The 23,152-nt window shown below is 41.4% G+C and overlaps 1 protein-coding gene across 2 annotated transcripts in view; it reads left to right on the forward strand.

The window, feature by feature from the left end:
- crppa (CDP-L-ribitol pyrophosphorylase A) overlaps positions 1 to 23,152 on the forward strand; it is a 54,442-nt gene that overhangs the window by 24,054 nt on the left and 7,236 nt on the right. For both annotated transcript variants that reach the window (XM_028581397.1, XM_028581398.1), the window contains 3 exons: positions 1,849 to 1,926; positions 2,148 to 2,240; positions 7,747 to 7,878. In XM_028581397.1, coding sequence (XP_028437198.1) covers positions 1,849 to 1,926; positions 2,148 to 2,240; positions 7,747 to 7,878 — 303 coding nt within the window. The remainder of the gene's footprint in view (positions 1 to 1,848; positions 1,927 to 2,147; positions 2,241 to 7,746; positions 7,879 to 23,152) is intronic.

The raw sequence follows: 23,152 nt of genomic DNA on the forward strand, positions 1-23,152 counted from the left end.
TATCAAATGTTCGCATGCTTTTCTGATGTTAGGCACAGTGATGCTTCGAGCTACTGTAAATGCTAAGTACAGGCTCACAGAGCTGCCAGCATGGTTGTAGACTCTTGTTAAAACTTATTTTTATTACCAGTGACAAAAAGGGATGAAAAATGCTAGCTGTGGCGAGTAGAGAAGAGTCATAAAGTCAGCAAACTGACTCCGTAATGTCAGTCACACAGCAATATCTATCTCAAGCTAGGTAACATTAGCTTACATTTGCTACCGGCTGCTACTAGTCATACCAAACTCTTTATTTAAGCAGTTAATAAATGTGCCATATCTTCTTTTAAGAGTTTAAAGCTGCACTAATCTTTATTTTTCTTGGCCGGCACCAAGCGGCAGACAGACAGAGTTAGCAGCTAACAAAACTAAAAATAGTTGAGGATATAGAAGCTAAAGAGCTGGATATACAGTATATTACTAAGGAGTTCATAGAGAACAATCTAGAGCAAAAAAAATCTATGAATGTTGGACTTTCATTTGTCAGGTGGCCAGAAACATAACTCTAAATGAATGCTATTGTTGCACTATTATTACTGGATGTGTAGATAAGAAACAGTTGGCTAACACACAACACAACTTTATAAGTGATAACATATAAGTATTTTGTTACATCTTAATTTCAGAGCCCCTAAGTAGCCAAAGTAACCACATATTACAACGTTGAGTCTAATATTTAATGGGATTTTTAAACACTACATTCTTTTAAACTATACCCATGACTAAAATAACTATATTTTGGTCTACGTTAACACGTTAAAATCATTTCCGTGGGTAGCTCACTGCTGTGCTGAGCTCTTTGTTTTTCTTGTGTCCTCAGAGTGGTTGGGTCGCCGAGCCTTCTTGGCTCTCCAGGCCATGCCTAAATTTAAATAAACATTCCTACTCTGGGATTTCATGCCCAACCTGGTTTAGATCACGTCAATTTTTTTTTAAACCTTACAAATCTACATTTTGAACTGAAATGATTTTCCTCCTGAAGCCATGGGCAGTTATCTTTCAAGACAAATTAACCCTCCGACATATGTTTCCCATAACCATTTTACATTTCCAATGACTTTATGTTATTTTAAAACAACTGTATCTTCATGCCAAACTCAGAGTCTGGATGTTTATTTCTGTGTTTATTTCCTGCGTGTGTGAAATTGAAGTACCAGGCTGTAATTAGAGGCATAACAACAAAGATGAATGTGAAACGGACATGGTGGACACGGCATGCTATCCGGTTGCCTCATGTTACTCGTGTGCCAAGGCCGAAGCTGACTGGAAAGATCAGGACCTAAATGTCGTGGTTCTTTGTGCAAAAAAGCTTTTACGATTCTTGGCCGTACATCCGCCGTTGACTCAATTTGCAGCGTAATGAAATTTAAGTTGGTTTTTGCCTGATCGCCATCCCCGGCCTTTGCATATGACAGAATTTTCCTGCCAGTTCAGAAGTATAAAGGAACCCAGAAACGGTTTCTTTTTTCTTTAATATCTACCATTTGTTCTAATAAGCTTCTGATTACCACTGATGGAAATGAGCCACTCAGTTACATACTCCCCGAGTGTATTTAGATTTTTGCATAATCATAAAATCAGTCATGGCAGGAAAACAGGTGGGTGTACTCACACTAAATGATTGAAGAAGTGGCTGAAACAAAAACCAGAAGCCTCTTGACCTTTTGAGCACTGAAGTCATCCGTCACTCAACATCAGATGCACGAGGACCCTGGTACTGCAGCTCTTGCTTTAATGTTATCACTCGGGATCGTGTAACAAGCAGAATGTCAACTGAATAGTTAATGTCAGGGTGTCTCCGTCTTACAGGAGCTGGATGTCATCCCAGATCTGATGGGAGAAAACGCCAGGTATCTGTTAAAAGAGTGGAACTTCATCCAGGTTTCTGTAAGTTCCCTATTTTAAGCACAACTTTAATGAGAAATGAAAACATGTCAGTGTAAATATTTATGATCTTTTCTGGCCAAAGCAGGGTTTGGACTTTCTAAAATCTTCTAGCACACTTTTTTATTTATTTTTTTATCTTGCTGGTCATCATGGAGAGAAAGTAGAAAATGTAATCTGTAATCAAAAGTTCTTATGTAGTTTTTTATGTCCTTGGTCTCCAGGTCAATCGTTCATGCCTGTCTGAAGTGGAGGCCGTGCTGACGGATTTGGAGGCAGCGAATCGGGCTCTTCTCCACCCGCTGGTCGTCATTTGGGTGAGTTCATACACGGATACTGCAGCCATGGTTTTGCAAAAAAAAAAGACTTAAGAGTTGCACAACTTCGCTGGCGGCTCTGTGAGGCTGACACATGAATGCTTGTACCAAGTTTCGCTGAAAACCACAAAAGTGAAACCCATGGTGGCTCTAGATGAAAGGTCAAGGCATCACCAAAGTCAGTAGAATGCATCGTGAATTTCATGGCAATTTGTCCAATAGTTGTTTTAGTCTGGACCAAAGCGATGGACTCACTGACAGACCGTCATTGCCATCATTAGAGCCAAGCCACCAAAGCCACTTTTTACATTTCCAAATGTATCCTACGCTCCTCAGACTCCTGACTTGTTTCCAGACCTTGTTGTTGTCTGAAGGACAGATTTGTAAACCAGTGAAGAAGAATGAATGCACAGATGCTGGGAGTTACAGGAGCATCAGCTGCACCAGATCTCTGGCATGCAACACACAGGGAGAAAACTGTGAATTTGTAAAAGCTGATCTTAGCTTTTTAACTTGGGCCAGTGCCAAAATACAAATGCTATTTGTCACACAGCATTACTCGATTAAACCACTGCCTTGATTTGTGTTTGGTACGCTGGCCTTTCAATGAATCTGTAAGTCGCCACACAGCAGGTTTCATTAGTACAGGATCGAAAAAAAACCTTTTTTTGTAAATCTTACTTATTACTTTTTGTTTGAAAAGGAATATAGCTGAGCAATGTGCTCTCAGGTCACTGTGTGTGTTCTGTTACTTTTTTATGTCTTTATTGCTTCAGTATATCACCAATTTATACAACACAACACATTCAGCCTTTACAGTCATCCTGGATGTGGTTTGTGTGGTGGAACAGCCTGCATCAGGTCTTTATCAGAGCTTGTGTCTCCTTGAAAATCGACTCAAAATTCACAAAATGTACACAGTTACTGTGGGTCTGTGTGTTTAGTAAGAGGCAGAGTTAAACATGTCTCAGTATCATTTCCCACACTTTGAATGAACTTTTCTTTGCATGTTTTTGAATACAGACATCTGGCAGAAGGACAGATTCTCTTTCTTCAAAGGTACATGTACTACACAGCGAGCCAAACCGTGTCTTTTTTTTTTCCCGCTTGTAAAAACGTCACCTGTAGTCCACCTCGGCTCCACTGATGAGCTCTGTAGCTGTTTGGAAACCGCACACCTCCGAGGAGAGCCCTGCAGCTTGGCCTCGCTTACTGTTCACCCACAGAGCAACACTGACTAGAGAGATCACAGAGAGGAAAAACCTAAAACAAACTGATCAAATCTGAGCCAAGAAACATCCAAATATTTGTGAAAGGACTGTTTAAACTCCTTTTTAATTTGGAAAATTGACCTCTTACTAAAACACAGAGTAAGTGCCAAAACAATGGCATGTAATAAGAAAAAAACAAACCTGCAGAGGGCCGATATCTACCGCCAAATCCCTCAATCAGTCTCAATCACAATCAACCCCCACTCCTATTTGTTGTACCAAGTTTTCAAAAGAACACACACACACACACACACACGGATTCACACGTGTAAACTGGTTTTAGCGGGATTCACTCCCTATAAAAGCATAGATAGCATAGAGTACCCAGAACTCCCACTGTCAACTTGTTTCTTCTATTCTATTTTTGTTCTCTTTTATTACTCTTATATTCAATTCTTCTCCAATCTGTTATTATACTATATTTTACTCATATATTAAGATTTCTGTTTTTGTTTTTCTTCTCTTCTACTCTTTGTCTATTCAGTTCGGTGTTTGGTGTTTTAAGCCCCCAACGTCGTCTTCCAGGCAGTGTTGCCTGAAAGGCACTAGGATTAGGCAATGGTTAAGGTTAGGGTTAGGGGCCTTGAAGTTGACGGACAAACCTATTCTATTTCATTCTATTCTACTGTACTCCACTCCGGTCTGGTCCACTCTATTCTATTTAGTTTGGTTCTATTCTACTCTAGTGCACTCTATTTTATTTTATTTCTGTTCTACTCTACTCAAGTCCACTGTACTCCGTTGTACTCTATTATATTCTACTCTATTAATTCCTGTAACACTCATTTAAGTTAAAACAAATTCCAACAGCTGAAAAAATAGTTACATAATTAGTTGATTAATCAATCAACTGAAAATGAATCAACAGCAGTTTTGATAGAAATGGAATTGTGACAATAAGTCATTTATATATATAGTTTTGGTCGACCAACATTTTATGGACTAAAACTAATTGATTATAGAAAATTTGAGAAATAATCGATAATGAAAATATTCATTAGTTGCAGCCCCACAAAAGACAGATAAGACTATGGGCCCTATCTTGCACCCAGAACAATTGCCTTTGTACACCGCCGCATGTCTCATTCCTATTTTGCACCTGACGCACAGCGGACTTTTCCCTCCACGGACACATGTTGGTAAATTAGGGAATGTATAATGTATTTTTCTTTCGTCGGGCGCAAGAGTAATTTATCCCACCGGTATAATAGCAACAGCCCCCGAGATCCGCCCACAAAGCTACTTGCGTTTCACGTTTGATACTTGCTTTTCAGATCGTTAAAATAGGGCCCTATAAGTCTATATTAAAAGCAACTGTGTCTGTAAAGTTTAAAGTGCTCATATTATGCTTTTTGGCTTTTTCCATTTCCTTTATTGTGTTATATATCTTTTTTTGTGCATGTTATAGGTTTACAAAGTGAAAAGGCCCAAAGTCCACCCCAAAGGGACTTACCATCTCCAACAGAAAACCCTGTTCACCAACTGCTCCAAACAGCTCTATTGTAGTCCAGAGACGTTTGTCGTGCGTCACTTTGTAACACACGTCATAATGCTCGCCTAGCTGCTAGCGTGGCACACCCTCATACTCTGCTTCTTAATGGCTAGTAGTCCTTACCTAGCTACTGCGCATGTGCGACTCCCAACAAAGATGGAATAGAAGTGAGATGTCTCACTCTGTAGCTAAAACAGAGAGCTCAACACACAGGGTGAAAAGAGGAGCTGCAGCAATGTGCAACAAAAAGATGGTGTTTTTTGAAAATTAAACCATGTAAACCTATTCTGATATAACTTCTAAATACAATTATGAACCTGAAAATGAGCATAATATGAGCACTTTTAGGCAAAGAGCATTTCAAATAAGCAAAACAATCTGTAAGTCTCTAACTGATCACACAGTTTGCTTTTCTCTCCATTTATAACCTGATTTCATGGTGGCGTTAGAATGTGTGTGAGGTCATTCGGGGAAGTTGTGACTACGAGAAACATGAAGCAGCCTCTGAGTTTCACGGTTATAAGTGATGAGGATTAGTTCAGCACCAAAGTGTTTTTCTTACCTTTGTTTTTGTGCAGGGGGCTGTTGTTAGGTTGCCCCGGTATTTATCACAGCTTTGATCACACGGAAGGGATCGGTGGAGGGATAATGGAGTTTGAAGTGTAGGTGGTAGCCTCAAGGGCAGAGAAGCAGACTGGTTGATGGAGGTCATTGTTTCAAACCGTCTGGGGAAAATGAGGTGCTATGGTCTTGAGCATTGTGTTCAAAGCAAGAGCCCCATGTTGTTGATATTAGCACCTTATGTCTCATGTTGTTAGGTATCATAAATCTGTGATTGATGTTTGTTCCAAGGAGTCCTTTGTGTTATGTATTAGACACTTATTCTTTTAGTAATTGGAGGCTGAAATGCAATATCGGTACACCTCAAACATAATAATGGATAACAGTTTAACCACCTAGCAATAAGTCTTATTTTTTTATGCTGCGTTAGCAGTTTTTAAGTCATTTTCTAAGTTTGAAAGAAGCTAAACAAATAAGAGTTTAAAACACAGTTTTTTCATTGGTAAAATGTTCATTGTGAAAGTGCAATATAAAACTCTACTTTACAAAGAAACTTTCTTTGCCTCCACCTTGTTGAAATGAAGTGTATTTATTTTTGAAAGTACCCACTGTCCTGCCTGGCCTTATTGTACTTAATTTATACTACGTCTATTTTCATTAACGGACATTTCAACCTCTCCGTTTTTAAAAATAACATCGTGCACAGCTGTCAGTTTTCAGAAAAGTGTTTGTATGCCATCACTGCCGTCAAGAGCATGCCAAACCTGTAGGTGGCAGTGTAACAAGAAGCTCAAGCCCACGTTAGCCAATCAGAATCCCGAAAATAGCAACAACAGCAACAAATCACTTCCTCTCTCTTCTCTTCCTCACTTCCCCGGCTGCCTAAACCTCCGTTTGTCTCGGCTTACATGCAAACGAAGTTTTCCAAAATCTTGTTTTTAGAAAGAATCGTTTTCAGTTTTGTGTCTCAGTTTTTCAAAATAACCATGTACATGTACACGGGGTGTTAGTGTAGGTTTTTAAGTTTGTGGACATCTCCTGCTAGCGGCCTATAGCAGCAACCACTTAGTACAAATCAGTGTGTGCGCGATCGCAGCCGCACCTCTAATTTAAAAAAAGAACAGACCATGTCTTGTGGATGTGTTTAATTCCAGTCATTTGAGGCTACTGATGTTTTTCTTCTTCTATGGTGGATTTCTGACGAGGAAATGACAATAAAACCAGACATTGACTGCTGATGTTTTAGATCACTGAAAACATTGTCTATTATCAAATATCACGGCATGATGTCTGCCAAAAATGCACTCTACATTGTACAAAATACTGTACGTTTTCGGTAGCTATTTTTCAATAGTTTTTCAAAGTAAATCTCTCCTTTTAAACCTTCTAGTGTACTGTCCGGGTGGCCAAAGGTCGACATGAGTAGTTTAAGTGTGCAGTTCCAAGATGTTAACGTGTGTGACTCAATGAAGTCTAAATGAAGTACGGTTAACTTTTAGCTTTAAGTTGTACTTGTCAGTTGCTCTTGTATATGCCTCAGTTATTCATATTTTCATACAAATATCACTGTCAGTGTTTCAGTAGACTAATATGGCCTGGAGGTTGAAGCCCTACTTATGTGCTGAATAATTACTCTTCAAATTGAATGTCACCCGATGACAGTTAACATCTGATTGATATTCAAGTGTAAGTGTCATTGAACGTTTAGAGCTGACGCCTTGACACGATTGTCCTGACTATCGTGTCTCGCTGCCGCAGTTTTTAAGGATATATGACAAAATAATTGCGGGTAATAAATCTTGAGTTCAGTTTCTGTTAGCGGGCGGGTTACGGTAATCGGCTAAATGTTGGATTAGGGTTGATACAGTAATACGTACCAGTGTGTCTGGATTATGCTGCCATAATTGGAGAAAATAAACCCCAGAGCCCCTTCAGATTTACAGCTTAATTAGAGAATAATTATACAGTGCATCACCCAACCTGTTTACTCTCAGCACAGCAGAGCTTCTCTGAACACATCCCTAAATAAACAGGCCTATTGAGTTGCAACATGTTTAAATGGCTGCTTGAAAAACGTGCTGTTATTGCTCCAAAAAAAATGGGCATAATTGCTGTTCTGGTAAGAGATCCTCTCTGTTGGCAAGCGTTTTCTGATTGGGCGCGGTGGCTTTTGTTTTGATAGGTGCATTTGAGCGGTTCAGATGAGCTGTCCGTCAGCGGGAGAGAGGTAGAGCCGGCAGCTATCATGGACCTGGCCTCAGCAGCTAAGCTCCGAAATATTCTCCTCTATGGCATCCAGCTTCATCAGACAAAGGTAAGCTTTTAGTCTTTCCCCGTCTTTCTTTGATTTCTTCCTAAAGTGAGCTCAGAGTTCCTGTGCTGTGAATTCATATTTCAGAGACGCCAAACAAAACAGAATGGGAAATGTCTCTTAAGTGTCTCGTTCCAATGTCTTGTCATGCTTTTATGCTTCAGGCAAGGTTGCCGTCTTTATGTGTTAGTGCGTGTGCACGCGCTTGGATGTGTTAAAAATTTGATATCAAATTTCTACCTTCCGCCGCACTCGTTGAAGTATTGTTTTAACTGAACGCCACAGGGATGATAAGGATGGAGAGGTGCTTAAGGTCTGAAGCAGCTCAACCACCGCACGCGTAGGTCGAAACCTCAACAGTTTAGCCGGGAATCCGCTGCGAGGCCCGCCAAGTGAGCGCTGGAGTCATACAGGATGGATGCGGTTGACCTGGAATCCATAAGTAGACTGCTCCATAATCATAGGATTATTTAAAATGGAATTATTCATCCAGCACAGTGAGAAATGTCGGGATTCATGCTACCAAAGCCGTCAAGTCAAATCACAACATTTGGGCCAGATGTGCAGGGTAAACGGAAGACGAATGCTGAATATTCATGGTGATGTTGGCCTTAAATATGACATTCATCATGATTTATGTTCATAACTGACTGCAGCAGTGTGATAAATGAGGTTTATTGGCAGCTGCATCACGTCACAAATCAATTGTAAAAAGCCTGTGTGCCTCAGGCGAGTCGATGAGCATCCATCCATCGCCATCGGGTTGCGAGGGCAGCAGGCTAAGCAAAGAATTTCAGACGGCCCTCTCTCCCGCAACGTTTTCCAGCTCTTCCCGGGAAACGCCTAGGCGTTCCCAGGCCAGATGAGATATATAATGTGTCAAGCGTTTCTAGGTCTACCTCACGGCCTCTTACTAGTTGGACATGCCCGGAAAACTTCTAATGGGAGGTGTCCAGGAGATATCCTTATCAGACGCCCGAACCACCTCAACTAGCTCCTTTTTAAAAGTAGCAGTGGCTCTACCCCCAAGCTCCATTCGATGTCTGAGCTCCTCATCCTATAATGCTGAGCCTGGCTGCTTGTATCTACAATCTCTTTCTTAAAGTCAATACTCAAAGCTCATACACCATAGGCGAGGGTCGAAACGTAGAGATTTGCCTCCCTGCGGGTCTGGTACAATGCCCCCGGCCGTTCGGATGTCTGAGCAGGTCGGCTTTATTCACTCCTGCGAAAGAGAACAATGATCTGAAGGAGGAGGCCCAGTCTTCTGTGATCAGTGATTCAGCATCATGCGTCGGGCCTTGACATCACAGTGTCGCCTAATTAAAACGAGATGCTCTGTATTCTTGATAGCAAGACATGAAATACGCTGCCGGCCCACATCTGAGTTTGATTCCAACTATCGGATGTTGGACATCTTGGTCTTCCTCTGAATTATGGAACTAATGCTGTTAATTAGTCATCCTGCTTCGACAGAGAAATGGGGGAGAGAGTGGACGGAGATAATACGTGTTTCACCATGATAAAATGCTTATCGTTATGAGATAGTGGAACAGCAGAATACAGCCTTGTATAAATCACTGTTAGCTTTTTTTGTTATAATGAGGATAATTCTTCCCAGATGGCCTTATTCATACTTGTGGAGATGCCTGCCAACACTTCCTCTGTCAGCCGTATAGTATATATGAATAATGCTCACAAATTCTATGTTTGTTTTACTTCTTTGGCTTTAATAAAAAAATAGATCTGACAGCAGGCAATAATGCACACATAGTGAACATTTTCAGGCAATCAGTTTGATTGTTGAAAGAGTTCATTGAATTTGTGCGGATTGCTTAAAAATGCAGTTTTTCTTCTATTTAGTTTTTGTCCTCCGTGTTTGTTGCTTTAATTAAAACATGAAAAACAGCCCTACGAAAACCATAAACATCTGAGATGGCACTGTGAATACATGTGCGGCAATATAACAGAGTATCAGGCACAACTCCGGCATCTCTGCACTGAAATTCAACACTTCCAACATCCAGAGGGAAGATGTTATTTTCCGATTGGTCATGTAAAGGCTGAAACGACAAAACAGCCCCAATTACATTTTCTGTTGCCTGCAAAGAAAGGTCAAGTTTTTACTGTTTGGAAGTGAACATATCTTTGTAAGGGAGTTATGCTGCTGTTTTCAACATGTGTTCTTCCTGTGACTTTTCACAGTTCACTTTGTATCAATAAACATTCATTGAATTCATATTATTAGGATGTTAGCTTCAATATATAGTTTAAAAGAAGTGTTTGTCCATCTAAATGCAAGTTTGCGAGTATGAACTGTTTTATTCATTAATTGATTTGTGTGTCGCTTTGTGCGCTTATGTTTGCACCAGCTTTAGCACCACTGAGAATGAAAAAAAAAAAAAAAAAAAACGCTATCAAACTCCATCTGTGACTCCCTCCATTCAGTACAAAGCAGTTTGATGATCCACATCAACACAATGTTCTGGTTTATCATGTTGCCAAACTAGGGCTGCCCCCCCCAGTAACAGCGTGCCCCCCCCCTCCCCCATGTAGGCTGAGGCCTTTGCAGCGGCCCGGGTTCGAATCCAACCTGCGGCCCTTTACTGCGTGTCCCCAAAAAAAAAACAAAAAGAAACCCCTGCGTCGACTCGCAGATTGTCAGTTGAACCTTCTTGTTTAGCTGTGTCGTTGTACACAGAGCAATGCAGGAGCAACAGCAAGGCAAGCTGTGAACTGTTTAAACAGAGTCTCAAAATGACCTCACCACGAAAAGGACTGAGGTGGTAGGCATGGGCCGGTTACCGGTTTCAAGGTATACCGCGGTTTGAAAAAGTCAAGTGGTTCAAAACCACTAACAATGTTCTGTCACACCGTTCCTAAGGTATGAGGGTCAAGGAGAGAAGCTGCAGTTTAGTCATCCTTCTCCCTGCCATTGTGCATTGTGTTTAAAAATCAAATACATTGTGTTTAATGAAAAAAAAAAATAGTTTTTTACCCAGACATTTAAAAAAAATAATAAATTTTAAAGCTGTAATTGCAATACCGTGAAACCGTGATATTTTTGCTGAAGTTTATCACAGCGTCAGAATTGTGTCCCGGCCCATGCCTAGTGGGAGTAGAGAAGGGTGATGGAAACGGGGAGCAGCGTGAGGCAGGGCAGCGCGACGAATGAAGTTGGCTCCGTGGCGCGCTAGGATTTTATAGCTAAATGAACGATGACACTTTTACTTTCTCTTGAAACTAAGAAAATAGCGTCGCACACTCTGGCTCCATATGCATATCTGTATTTATTCTGATGAAGGTTAGGCCCTCGGGCCCTTGTTTTTGATCTGATTTGTTGATTTGAAGAAGGCCTGAGGGCCAAAACGTTCACTTCAACCATTGGGGTGCATTACTTTTCTATATTATACTTTTACTTTGTCTGACTGTGTGGAAATCCGATGTTTTCACACCACAGATGATGAACAAAGGCATTTAAATGTGGGTCTCACAGGGACAACATATTGTGTGCAGTTGTGCTGAACTAACACTACCTGGGCACAGAGGTGAAAAGATCTCTAGATATATAAAAGCATGAACCGCAACGCATTACAAATTCATAGAATCATGTTTCAATTAAATTACGTTTTGTGTATGCTGCACTTTCTTTCTGAGATTGGGTATAAACGGTGTCTGACATAATATATATCATCACTACTCTCAAAACTAATACTTCAAATACTGATAAATAAAACATTGTATGAATAAAAATGTAACACATGTTCTAAAGCAATACTGTTGATGAATGATATATTTTTGATTGCAACTGCTGTAGACCAGGGATGTTTGCAGTTCTTATAAACTAGGTCAAAGTTTTAATTACGAACCCAAGTTTCGATATTTTATGGTTCCTTCAAGTTGCCAGTGGCAGTAAAACAAGGTATGACATCAATACTTTCTGTCTTCTCCAAATTTTTATACAAAATCTTGTTAAAGATAGTCCACCATAAAGATAGTCCCTTTTGTTCCTGCCTAAATGATTTCATTCTCTGACATGACTGTTGTCAACTGCACACCAGTGAGAAGAACAACAGTAGAGAGCATTTAAGCGTTATGTCTCACTCTGAGGAAATACTTGACGCGCCCACCTCTTTGGAAAAGTACGGCCATTAGCCTAATTGAATTTTAACCTCTGACAGTTAAAACACATGAGCACATGGAATGGTGATCGTCCCAGAGAGGTTGGGAAAACGATACTGATTAGCCTTTGTTGGAAAAAAAAAAAAAAAAAAAAAGTGGATTCTCACAAACGAGGCCTGACTGGTTTCACATTATTCATGGCAACACTGAAACGCTGGGACGCCACACAATGCATCCAGCAGCGTGTCGCCAGGCGTGCCACTTGGCTTCGTCGAGAGGAGAGAGTGAAATGGAGTCACGGACAATGAACAGCGGTCTCTCTGAAAGGAACGTGATCAAAGCGCTTCTCTAGAGCCTTTTTCCGTTTGTTTTGTTACCTCTGAAGATGCCCACAAGCCAAACATCAGGTGCGATAATGTGTGAAAACATCAGACCTAAAGATGTTGGCTGAGGTATACGCGGACACCGGATCCTCCTAAACGGACCCGATGTTGTGAAAACGGTGACGGTATGCGCTATCAGTGTCTGCAGTGGCGATAGGAAGTGTCATTGGATCCCTCCTCGCACAGGGTCCTGGCGACTTGTCATCCGCTGAAAAGGGAGTTGTCACGGTGATATATGGGTGTTGTAATACCTGCAGTGAGAACCCTGATGTTTACCCAACCCCATATTTCCTCCTCCACAAAAGAGCCCCGGCCGGGAATCCTAAACCTGAGAACAGATTAGCCCGACCGGGAAGAAAAGAGAGGGAGAGAAAGGAGAGCAGGGAGGGGAGAGAGGACTCTATAGGTCTTTTCTCCTCTACCTGTTCAGATCTAGGTCTGAAAGGCAGACAGGTGAAACCGAACCCGACCCAGCGAAGGTCTTGCTGTGACACTCTGTGGAGTTGTACCCTCGCCGGGGTCAGGGGAGATCAGGGAAGACTGTCGCCTCTGTGGTTTCAGCACACTCCCCACTTTTCTCAGGCTAATCCAACAGTTGTCCAACAAAAAACGAGTGGTCTTAATGGGGAGGCACAGCATTGCAGGAAATAAATCGGGGGCGGGAAGGTTGTGCGAAAAGTTTAAGTAAAATAGGTTTATCTGATTCATCTGACACGGATTCATTTTAAGGCGTTGCAAGCCAAAAAGTCAGTGAACCTCTGATTAAAGAATGATCAGACAGAGAGTTGAAAGCTACGCTAGCCTCTGAGGCTGTACTTGAAATAACACACCAGGATGGTAACATCAGTGTGCATACGTTTTGGAAAAAAAACCTGGAAAAGTTATGGAATTTGAAAAATGCAAATTCCAGGCCTGGAAAGGTTTTGGAAACCTAAAAAGAACCAGAAAGTTTTGGAAAAGTCATGGAATTTTTTTTAACACAGCATAATAATATGTCATTAATAAATGTATTTTCACGTCGTCTTAACCTCAATGTTGTATTCGGGTAGCGATATTACGAATCCCACTATGAACCACATTCATTTTATAGTTAAACCTCTGAGGGTAAACTTTAACACAGATTTGTATTCTTATTGTATAATTTTCAGGAACACATTGCATTGAAATTTGCCAAAATGTCATGAAAAAGTCATGGAAAAGTATTGGTTAAAATGCGTATGAACCCTGTAACATGATCCCAATGACGATCTTGACAACATGTTGATGTAAAGCAGGTTGACAGTGGACAATGTTCACCATCTTAGTTTGGTGTGCATGCTAATATTTGCTCTCAAAACTACTAAGTACTGGTGCGTTTAATGGAAATGTCAGTTCTGCAGATATCATATCATGATCATAAACCAAAGTATTGAACACATTTCAATTTTGACCTGCTGGTGCTAGAAGGAAAGTTAAGGGATCATCAAAGTTATTACAACTAATCCTGAAGGGGACATGACATGTCATGCAAATCCACAGTCCCATTTTCGAGACATTTTACTCAGAATCACAGACGTCAAACTAATGGTGGCACTAAAGAAAAAGTCATGAACCACGGATGGCTGTACCACATTTTGTGCCAAACCTTGTTGTAGATGTAGAGATATTTCACTGTTTAAGTGAAAACTTTGACTCGCTGGTGGCGCTCCATGAAGTCTGCGGATCACTGAAGTCAGTAGGATTCATCCTATGGGGACCGTAAATGTATGGACAACATTTCATAGCAATCAGTCCCTCCAGAAAAACGTGATTATGCGATCGCATAATTCAATGCATAATCAGCCAAAGTCCGCATATTTATGCGGGGGCTGCATTTTTTTCAAAAACGCCGCACTTTCGCCGCATAAATTGCAGATTTCCGCGCAAAATATGCGGGGCTTGCATGATTTCATAATCCCCGCATTTTCGTTGCAAAAAAGTCATATATATCTTAGCAGAAAGTTGAAAAATGTTGCGTTTACTTCACACGAGCAGTCATTTTCCCCTGTTGCCATGGGAACGTTATGAAGTGACGTAATTACGCAAAGTGAACATCATCGAAAAGCAGGGTGTTGGGGGAATCCCTTTTTTTTCTTTTTTCCATCAAACCACAGTTTTTGCAAGTTCCCGCAATTTCATCGCATAAAATTGCATAAATATCCCGCATATTTCATCGCATAAAATTGCATATATTCCTTTGCATTTTTTAAGAAAACGTGCTGCGTAATCAAGGATTTTTGCCCACAACAATCAAAAAACTCCGCATTTTTCTAGGACTGAGCAATCCGTGGAATACTGTAGTTGTTGGCATGTTTCAGTTTGAACCCAACTGTTGAACTAAACCCATAGCCCGAGCTAGCATGGCTAACAGTGTCTTAAAGTGATGTCAGAGTTTAAAAAGTCATAAACAATCAGGTTTCACTGCAAAGTAACCTAACTGAAAGCTTGTCCTTTTAGTTGATTCCCTTAAAAGGAATTACCCACTCCTGGAGAAATTTCTAAATGAAGTGCCAAGGGAAAATGATTTCTCCAGAGGTCTTTGTCCACAATTTCTCTCAAACTGTTGGCGACACATGCAGCTTATTCTGTTCAGGTCCTATGTGGCAGACCGGTGAAACCCTACACAAGCTGAGGCTCTTGCTGGGACACCTTTGTGTTCACACCCTGGCGCGGGGGTCAAGGGAGATCAGGGATGGCTGGCGTCTCTGCTGTCTCAGCACACTCCCGACCTCTCTCTCTCTCTCGTTGTCCTGAGATGAATAAGTGACCAGTGTTATATTTTCTGTGATAAAAGAGCGTTGGGACCTTTAATGTGCTCTGGGAGAATATTGTCATTCCAGTGTCTAAAAATGAGGAGTTATTTCTATTACTGGACACGTGATTATAGGGCTGGGTGATATGGAGAAAATCAAATATCACGATATTTTTGACCAAATACCAAAATTGTAGTGTTAACTATTGGTGCTTTCACAAAATATTCACACAATGAGATTTTTGGGGAATAATCATCAGTAATGTGGATATAATGACTAATATAAGTGGGCAAAGGCAAATAATAGAACAGCTAGAACAGTCTGGTAAGTTCATAAAATAACATCACTTTACTGTAATGCAGCCTTTAAAACCAGTAAAAAAAACATTTATGTCATATTATGATATCCAAAATCTAAGACGATTTCTAGTCTCATATCACGATATCGATATAATATCGATATATTGCCCAGCTCTACGTGATTACTAAAATTGCATGCACTTAGTGTCCAACAATCCCCCCTGTCCCTTCACACAGTTTTTCCCTGCTGTTTGCCGAAGTACTTGTCTTTGTTCTGTCAATTATGTCTTTAAACTTTATCTAAGATCCCCCCTGGAAATGTGGACGAGAGCACTTGGCTCCCTTCTGTGGAATCCTGACATCTCCATAAAGACAGAAGCCCGGGGATTGCTCCCCTTCTTAGTGATGTATTTGTAGAGTGTTAGGGTCAGAGCCTTGGGAGAGACTCGCGCTGCGGCAACATGTGCAGGATATCAGGCTCGATCTTCCATGCTGAGAGCGCTCCAGATGTGCGTCGGTATGTGTGAAACTTGACCGCTTGAGTTTGGCTCAAGGAATTAGACATACCAAAGCGGTGTTTACTCAGCTTTGATTTCTTAGATTAAAAAGACCAGCGAGCGCGCTGTTTGTCTGATACGACTTGACTCTGGCTCTTACAGACAATTTGGAAAGTGACATTCCAAGAGAGAATTAGTGTTCCAAACAGACGGTATGTTCTTATGGCGGATTAATGCAAGACAGCTCTTCACAATTAGTTTGTAAACATTCAATCACTCAGAGTATGGGCAAAACATGCGTGTGTATGTTTGTTTTGCCACTTGGTTTTGAGCAGTTTCTGACCACCCACAGTAGTCCTGGTTTGAGTTTTCCTTGCAGCTCTTCAGTCGTGTCGTGGGTGAGCACAGCTCTGCAGGGATTATGCTTTCATTTAACAGGCCTCACCAAAGATTGTTTTTGCGGCGCTCACCTTCCTGCTCTGCTTGTGCTTTTATTTGCAGGGACTTCTTGGTACACCAATGCTCGTCTGGTTGGGTGTGGTGGAAAATAGCTGCGGATTAGCACACAGTGTATTTAGACCAGGGAAAACACCACCAGATGCCCCAAAAATGCTGGTAAAACTTAAGCTAAGGCTGGTTAATGTATCTGCTCCTCCAGTCACTTCTAAATCTGTATCATCTACTGTACATACTGATGCTTAGGACACTACCTAAATCCTTTACAGATATATTAGGGCTTTGTATAATGTCACGGCATAACCAACCCTGGGAAAACTTGATACTACGTCTAGGATTATAACAGAGCTAGGTTTTGCTTGAGCATTTGAAAGCTAGAAAACTAACCGCATAACTGCCCGACTGAAGGTCACAACGAGTCAGGAAAAACAATCTTCTTCTCCGCCCCAGCCTGGCAGCCAATAGAAACTTAACATTTGGATTACGACCAGACAAAAAGTATGACTTGTACAAGATTTCACATAATTAATTCTGTTGCTGTAGATCCACCTATAGGCCAATCAAATATTGCAATATAGATTCAAGATTCAAAGTCCTTTATTAATCCCACAATGGGGAAATTCACAGTGTTGCAGCAGCAAGGGATAGGGGGAAAAGTACAAGACACTAAAGATAAACAAACTCTAAATAAATATAAGTAAAGAGAATAAATAGTTTAATGTATTTACAGTATTGCAGTATTGCACAGTCTCATTATTATTGCACAGTTTATCAGTCACACTTGATACGTGAATGTGCCATCAAACGGTAATTTAAATGTGCCACACTGAAAGGATTTGGAACTCACTAAATGTGATTATAGGAAATTTGCGGAGTCCACAGGTTACAAACCAAAACATAAATTGGTAATGAAGAAATACTCTCCAGTTTGGATATAACTGATGCTATTGCAGCAGTAGTTTTGAACTAACAGTTGCCTCTCCGTGTTGTCACACACACCTAAACCACGGCCGTAGCTGCCAGCAGCTCCTGACAGGATGCCGATTGGCCGGACACAAACACGTTACTTGAAGCCTGACCAGATGGATTTTCGTGCGATGTTATCCCACGATTCTTATATGATATCGCAAGCATCCAGCAGTTGTGCAAGGAAAAGGGGTTAGACCGCTGTAGAGAACTTTGAGTTATAGTTCAGCGCTGGATTTCAACCACTGACGCGACCCCCGCAAAGCCAGATGGATGTATTGTACGTGATGGGGTCACGTCTAACTGTAACTGTTTCGTCTTTGTTAAATATGTGCTACTCAAAAGGGAAAGATAACTTTTACCTTTCTTCAACTTCCTTAATGTTATCTTTACTCTCAACAATCAACCCCCGAGCAACAGAAACCGAAAACACCAGCAGCTCTGCATGTGGTATCTCTGTAGCTCCTCTTGCCTTGACATGTAGTAAAAAAAAATCGAGGAGGTAAACATCAGCTGCAGTGTAGGCCACAATGTAACCTCAGAGCCTGCGCATGTATAGCTATGCTGAAGGCCCTTAACACACAACCATAAATCCAGCTGTTGTTTGTTGGCTCATGGCCGAACCTTCCACAACATTTTGGAAAATTTAAACAGGACTGAATCAGACTGACATACATAACTTTAGTGGAGTTAATGACCAACCAAGTTGTCTGGAGGTGAAACGGCTGGTGAGTTTGGGGATTTGGGCCCCAATGCCAAAATCTAATTTCCTGCTCCAATGGAAACCCCAACTGAAGGTTTATAAAGTTATAAATAACCCGATTTCAGTGTAGGATTCAAGAAGTGCAAGAACTGAAATTTGGTTTTGTATTTAATGTCCTCAAATGAATCTCACAGCCATGAAGTGTCATGTGAAAATGATTATCCTTTACGGTTTCTCATAGCGGTCCCTTCTTGTTCCCACACTACATCTGTCAAGTCACACGGCCGGCCTTATCCCCCTGATGTTTAGTCTGCGGTACACCGATATTTTGACAGCAGTACAAAAACACAGTGTGGCACCTATGTTTGTATGTTTGGCTCATGGCCTACTGCGATTACAATCTCGTGCTTGTACTGTATTAAGGATGGAAGTGAGGGCACTAAGCCTTGGCCAGGATGCGCGCTGCTGAAAACCCAGCTTGTAATAAATGTCTTGTTTTGTGAAATATTCCTGCACCTGCACCTGACCTAAGATGGCCTCGGATATAGACTGTGCTTGGCTTCCCTTGGTTTGGTGTAAATGATACAGTGTGATAAGTAAATGAGGCATCCGCGGAGGGTGTGTGTGTGTGTGTGTGTGTGTGCTTTTGGGCCTCTCTCTCACCGCATGTGGGATTTGGTATGTCCCAGTTCATAAATCCCACCCATGCCTTCATACCTCCTCAACTAAGGAGCCATTGTTCTGCTTACTGTTTTGAGGGATGTCTTTCGGTGAGTTGAATTCAAACAAAGTCGTCTCTCACCACAGCTTGTTTGAAAAAGTTCTTAGTAAGGGGATTCAGTGGAAACACAGACCCCCTCGATGTCCCATTCTTAGCAGGGTTTGCCTTCTCTGAAGAGCAGAAAGACAAGTCGTGCATTAGACGTGACTAACAAACTGCTATGTTTGCCCAATGGACGCCCCTAGACAGGATATTTTGGAAACCCGCGTTGAAAGAGCTTTACCAGTGTACCGTGAAAGAGTTGTGTGGCAGCAATTGTTCTCTCAATGGAGTCTGAAAAGCAGTTATCTATACAAAAGTTAGCTTTTTCTATGGCTGGAAAGTCTAAGGGGAACTCACAAAAGTAGGTTGGGATACAGACGTATTCACTTTCCTACATTATGATCCCTTTCAGATGAAGTGAGGCAGAGTGGGAACGACACGGGTATCTAAAGTACAGACATTCAGGCAATGACACTGAATACCTCGCAGAAATTCAATAAAACACGTTCCCAGAAGTACGAAATAATGCTCATTTCTCTGTCAACTTCAGCTCTCAGTCTTTTAGATGGGATCCAAGCTCATTTTTATATTAATGGCTGAACTGTCAGGGTAAGCATGGTGTATACTCTGAAGGTTGTTTAGATCCAAAGCTCGGCAATAAAAATAAAAATGACTGGAACTAAGTTTGTGGAGGTTTTCTCTCTTCTCTTTGGACTTTCAACTGATCTGAAAGCATGAACATTTCAAAGACTAGAAATAAAAGTTTCCACCGAGCAGCAAAAAAAAGCTACGCTTTAACACTGCTCTTGAAAATGTGTACTTTTACTTGTGATATCTGAGGATATATTTATCTACTTTTTTAATCCGGCTCATCGAACACCGTTGCCTCGGTCTTTACAAAACTACCAAAAGATTTCAAACGATACCAAATATGTCCTGCTGAACATTTTACCGGTAGTGTTGTTGTATTCCTACTTTCACCAGTTGAGTCATTGTATCAGATGAGTTAATGAGTCTCCAAACTAGAAATAAAAGGTTTTCACTGTGCAACAAAATTCAACTTTTAACACTTATTTTCACTGAGTACTTGTAATATTTTAAAGAAACACCACAAGTACATGTTCATTTTGTTCTTCCTTCTTTCTGTATGTTCTCGCTATATTACTTCTTGTTCAAATTGACCTGAAATCCCCTCAACACTAGAAATAAATAAATAGGAAAGCTGCAATACTCTTCTTCACAATTTGTGATATTTCAGGATATATTGCTGCTCATACTTGTTTACTTCTCTTTTTCCATCACATTGACCTGCTGGTGACTCAGTCATTACAAATTCATGCTGTGCAGCCCAATTTTATCCAAACCCACAGAGCGCTTTATTTAAAATTTTAGCGGCGCACGTTTCCAACGATACCAAACATGTCAGATTGAATTTGGGGGGAAAATGTGTATAAAATGATGCGCGAGACATCTTGAATATTTCCAGCCATAAAAACGTGGAGTCTTGGGTTTGAATATTTCCTTCGATGAAAAGCTGTAAAAAATCTATATGATACTGTCAGACAGAGTGGAATAACCAATCCTGAACCTCAGAGCTGCTTTAGGGGAAATAAAAAGGGGGGAATTAAATGTTAAGGAGTTTAAAGATTTAAATGCAACAGGACTCTTGTAGTGCTACGTCTACCAAAGTCATTCTGCCACCATTCTTCATCGTATTAAATGAGTCTCTGAAGCACCTTAGCAGTGTAAAAATTGGGGCTCTAATCAGACTTTTGTACTGGCCGGTAATTGGACCTGTTACCCTCTTCTCTCCTCGTGGTTTAGCCCCAAGCTACTGCCTGTCTTCAAAGATGCACAGAGCGGAGGGCAGCAGGACCACAATAGCCACTCGGGGACGAGCTGTCAGAAGCCCTGAAACACTATCCTCTCTCAGACCAAAGCGCTGGGTGTTTTTAGCAGTATTGTATCACTGGGATTCTACACGCAGGTCATTTAGGGAGAGTTTTTCTGAGAAATCACTTCATCTATTAAAGAGCAGAAATCAGATTAATGCTCAGTGAAGTTCATGTTAGGTGGGTTTAGCTTTTCAGACTCCCAGAGTGGAGAATGCTGTTTATTGCTAGTAATGATACTGCCCTCAAGTGGCTGCTGCAACTCTTAGGATTGCAAAAATACAGTGGCAGTAAAAGAGGCCATAACATCTTTCTAAATGTTCTTGGCCACATTGGTTATGGTAGCTGGTGTGACTCTAACAACTCTTTCCAGGTCCCTTGGCTCGGGCTCTGCGCCAAGCTTTTACATAAGCTGTTTTTCAATTAGGACCCAGCACCCTTGGCATTTTATGAAGGGAACAGAAGCGGAAGCCTTCAGTAGCAGCAGCAGCAGCAGTCCTCGGGGCTGGGGATCTCGGGAAAATGACAGAGGCATACAAATTGTCACCATTAAAGGTCCTAATTGCCTGAAACCTTTAAGCTTCAAAGCAGGCTCTTCTTGTGTGGCGGAAGTGCTGCTGCTGCACGCTCCTCTCCGATGGAAAGGTTGATTGCATCTGTGGCATTTAAGAGTAGAGCGAGTTTGGGGATTGCATTTTGTGTGGTCCGTTGATGCCTTCCTCCCCCGTTTCTTCCCCGTTCTCCCTTTGCTCTGCGTTTCAAAGACCTGTCCCCTCACGGCTTGTCAAAATCACAGTAAGCAAAAATAGAAGCTAATGATTGAAGTTCCATTCCAAAAAAACGTGTGGTCGCAGTCTGGAATAACAAGGCTGATGCATGTGTTTGTGCATCCATACACATGGCAGTGATTGAGAACATTTTGCTTTCAGTTACTGCCCAGTCAAATGATTATATATTGCATTGTTTATGTATTAAAACAATGCTGTCACTTCATTTCACAATGTGACTTGTCTCTTGGACTATAGTCTAGGTTCCTGGTCCACAAAGTACAAATACAAAATCTCCCGTAAAGTCCCCAGACATGTCTCCAACTATGACTCGTATCCAGTGGTATTTTCCCCTTGATACCAGTTCATAAATTGTTTGCTAACCGTCTCTATTTTTAAATGTAAAATCTGTCAAGAGAAACTATATAAATGTCTTCTAGGCCACTAGAGGATTGGACGCGTCAGTAATCGATGTAGCAGAGTCTCTGCTGTCAGTGGGGGAAAAAAAAAGTGCTGTGTTTCAGAATGTAAATGTGTCACTTTCCCATTTAACATGGCATGCATTACCGGTGATAGTCCTTCCACTAATGTGAATAAATGATGATACGTTTGGCTGGGAGATTCTTTAAGCGAGGATTTGTGATATTTAATCATTATGAAGTGGAAAGTGAGGTCCCCTTATGTCTAATAATCTCAAAAACCAGCACTTTTAGAAAAGAATAGAATAAAATACCCGCCTGCGACTGCACTTAGACTTTGGCACATGAAGACATTTCTGTCTTTGGAAAGTATGAAGATTAATTCCACACCGTAAACAGGTGAGGAGCACCTATTAGCTCAAATAGCTCTGTCAATCAGACTAATCTGCTTGTGGTTTCCATCTTAAAGGCTCAGTTACGCCTCTACTCCAGCTCTGTTTGTCTCCGCGCTGCCACAGTGAGAACTATTCTCGAGCGCTCGCGAACTGGTTTCTACATTTCCATATTCTGCTGGAAGAGACACTGGGACAGACACAGTGGAAAACGCTGGAGGACATAGACAGCGCTGCTTATAATGATGATCTGGAGACATGCAAATCCCTCCTGGATCACATTCCTGGGTGCACATGTACGAGTTTGAACACCCGATGAAGTGTCTACCCAGTCCGTCTTCCGTATGCGTGCGCACTCTCTTGTGTGTCCCAACACATGTATTCCCTCTCATGGATGTTTGTGTGCCCATAAAAATGAGCCAGCGAGCGGCTCATTAGAGAGCTGCTTTATTCCTCCGGGATGGTCCTCGGTGGAAAGAGGAGACCCGGGCTGAATGGAGCGCCGCACCCGCCAACGGGTCAGGAGAGGCACCAGCTCTCGTCTGTCAAGACTTACTGGAGTGAACTCTTTCCTGAGCGCCGATCAATCAGTTCACTTGCTTCCTCACACTGAAGTCCTATAGATTTCAGCCTGAAAGCAGTTAGATATGCAAATATCTCCGAAGCCTCGGAGTTTGTTTGCTGTTCAGAAATTCTACCCCTTTGTCGTGCTTTTGTCTCGACCACATTTAAAGCCTGAGTGACAGTTGTGACTACTTAAAGCTGTGCCACGAGTCAATGAAGAGCTCAAGTCGTATTTGTGTTCCACTGTGCAAGCAACTACTTGATTTAATAATGCTGTTTTATG

This window comes from Perca flavescens, chromosome 6 (assembly GCF_004354835.1).
Source record: "Perca flavescens isolate YP-PL-M2 chromosome 6, PFLA_1.0, whole genome shotgun sequence".
Classification (NCBI taxonomy): domain Eukaryota; kingdom Metazoa; phylum Chordata; class Actinopteri; order Perciformes; family Percidae; genus Perca; species Perca flavescens.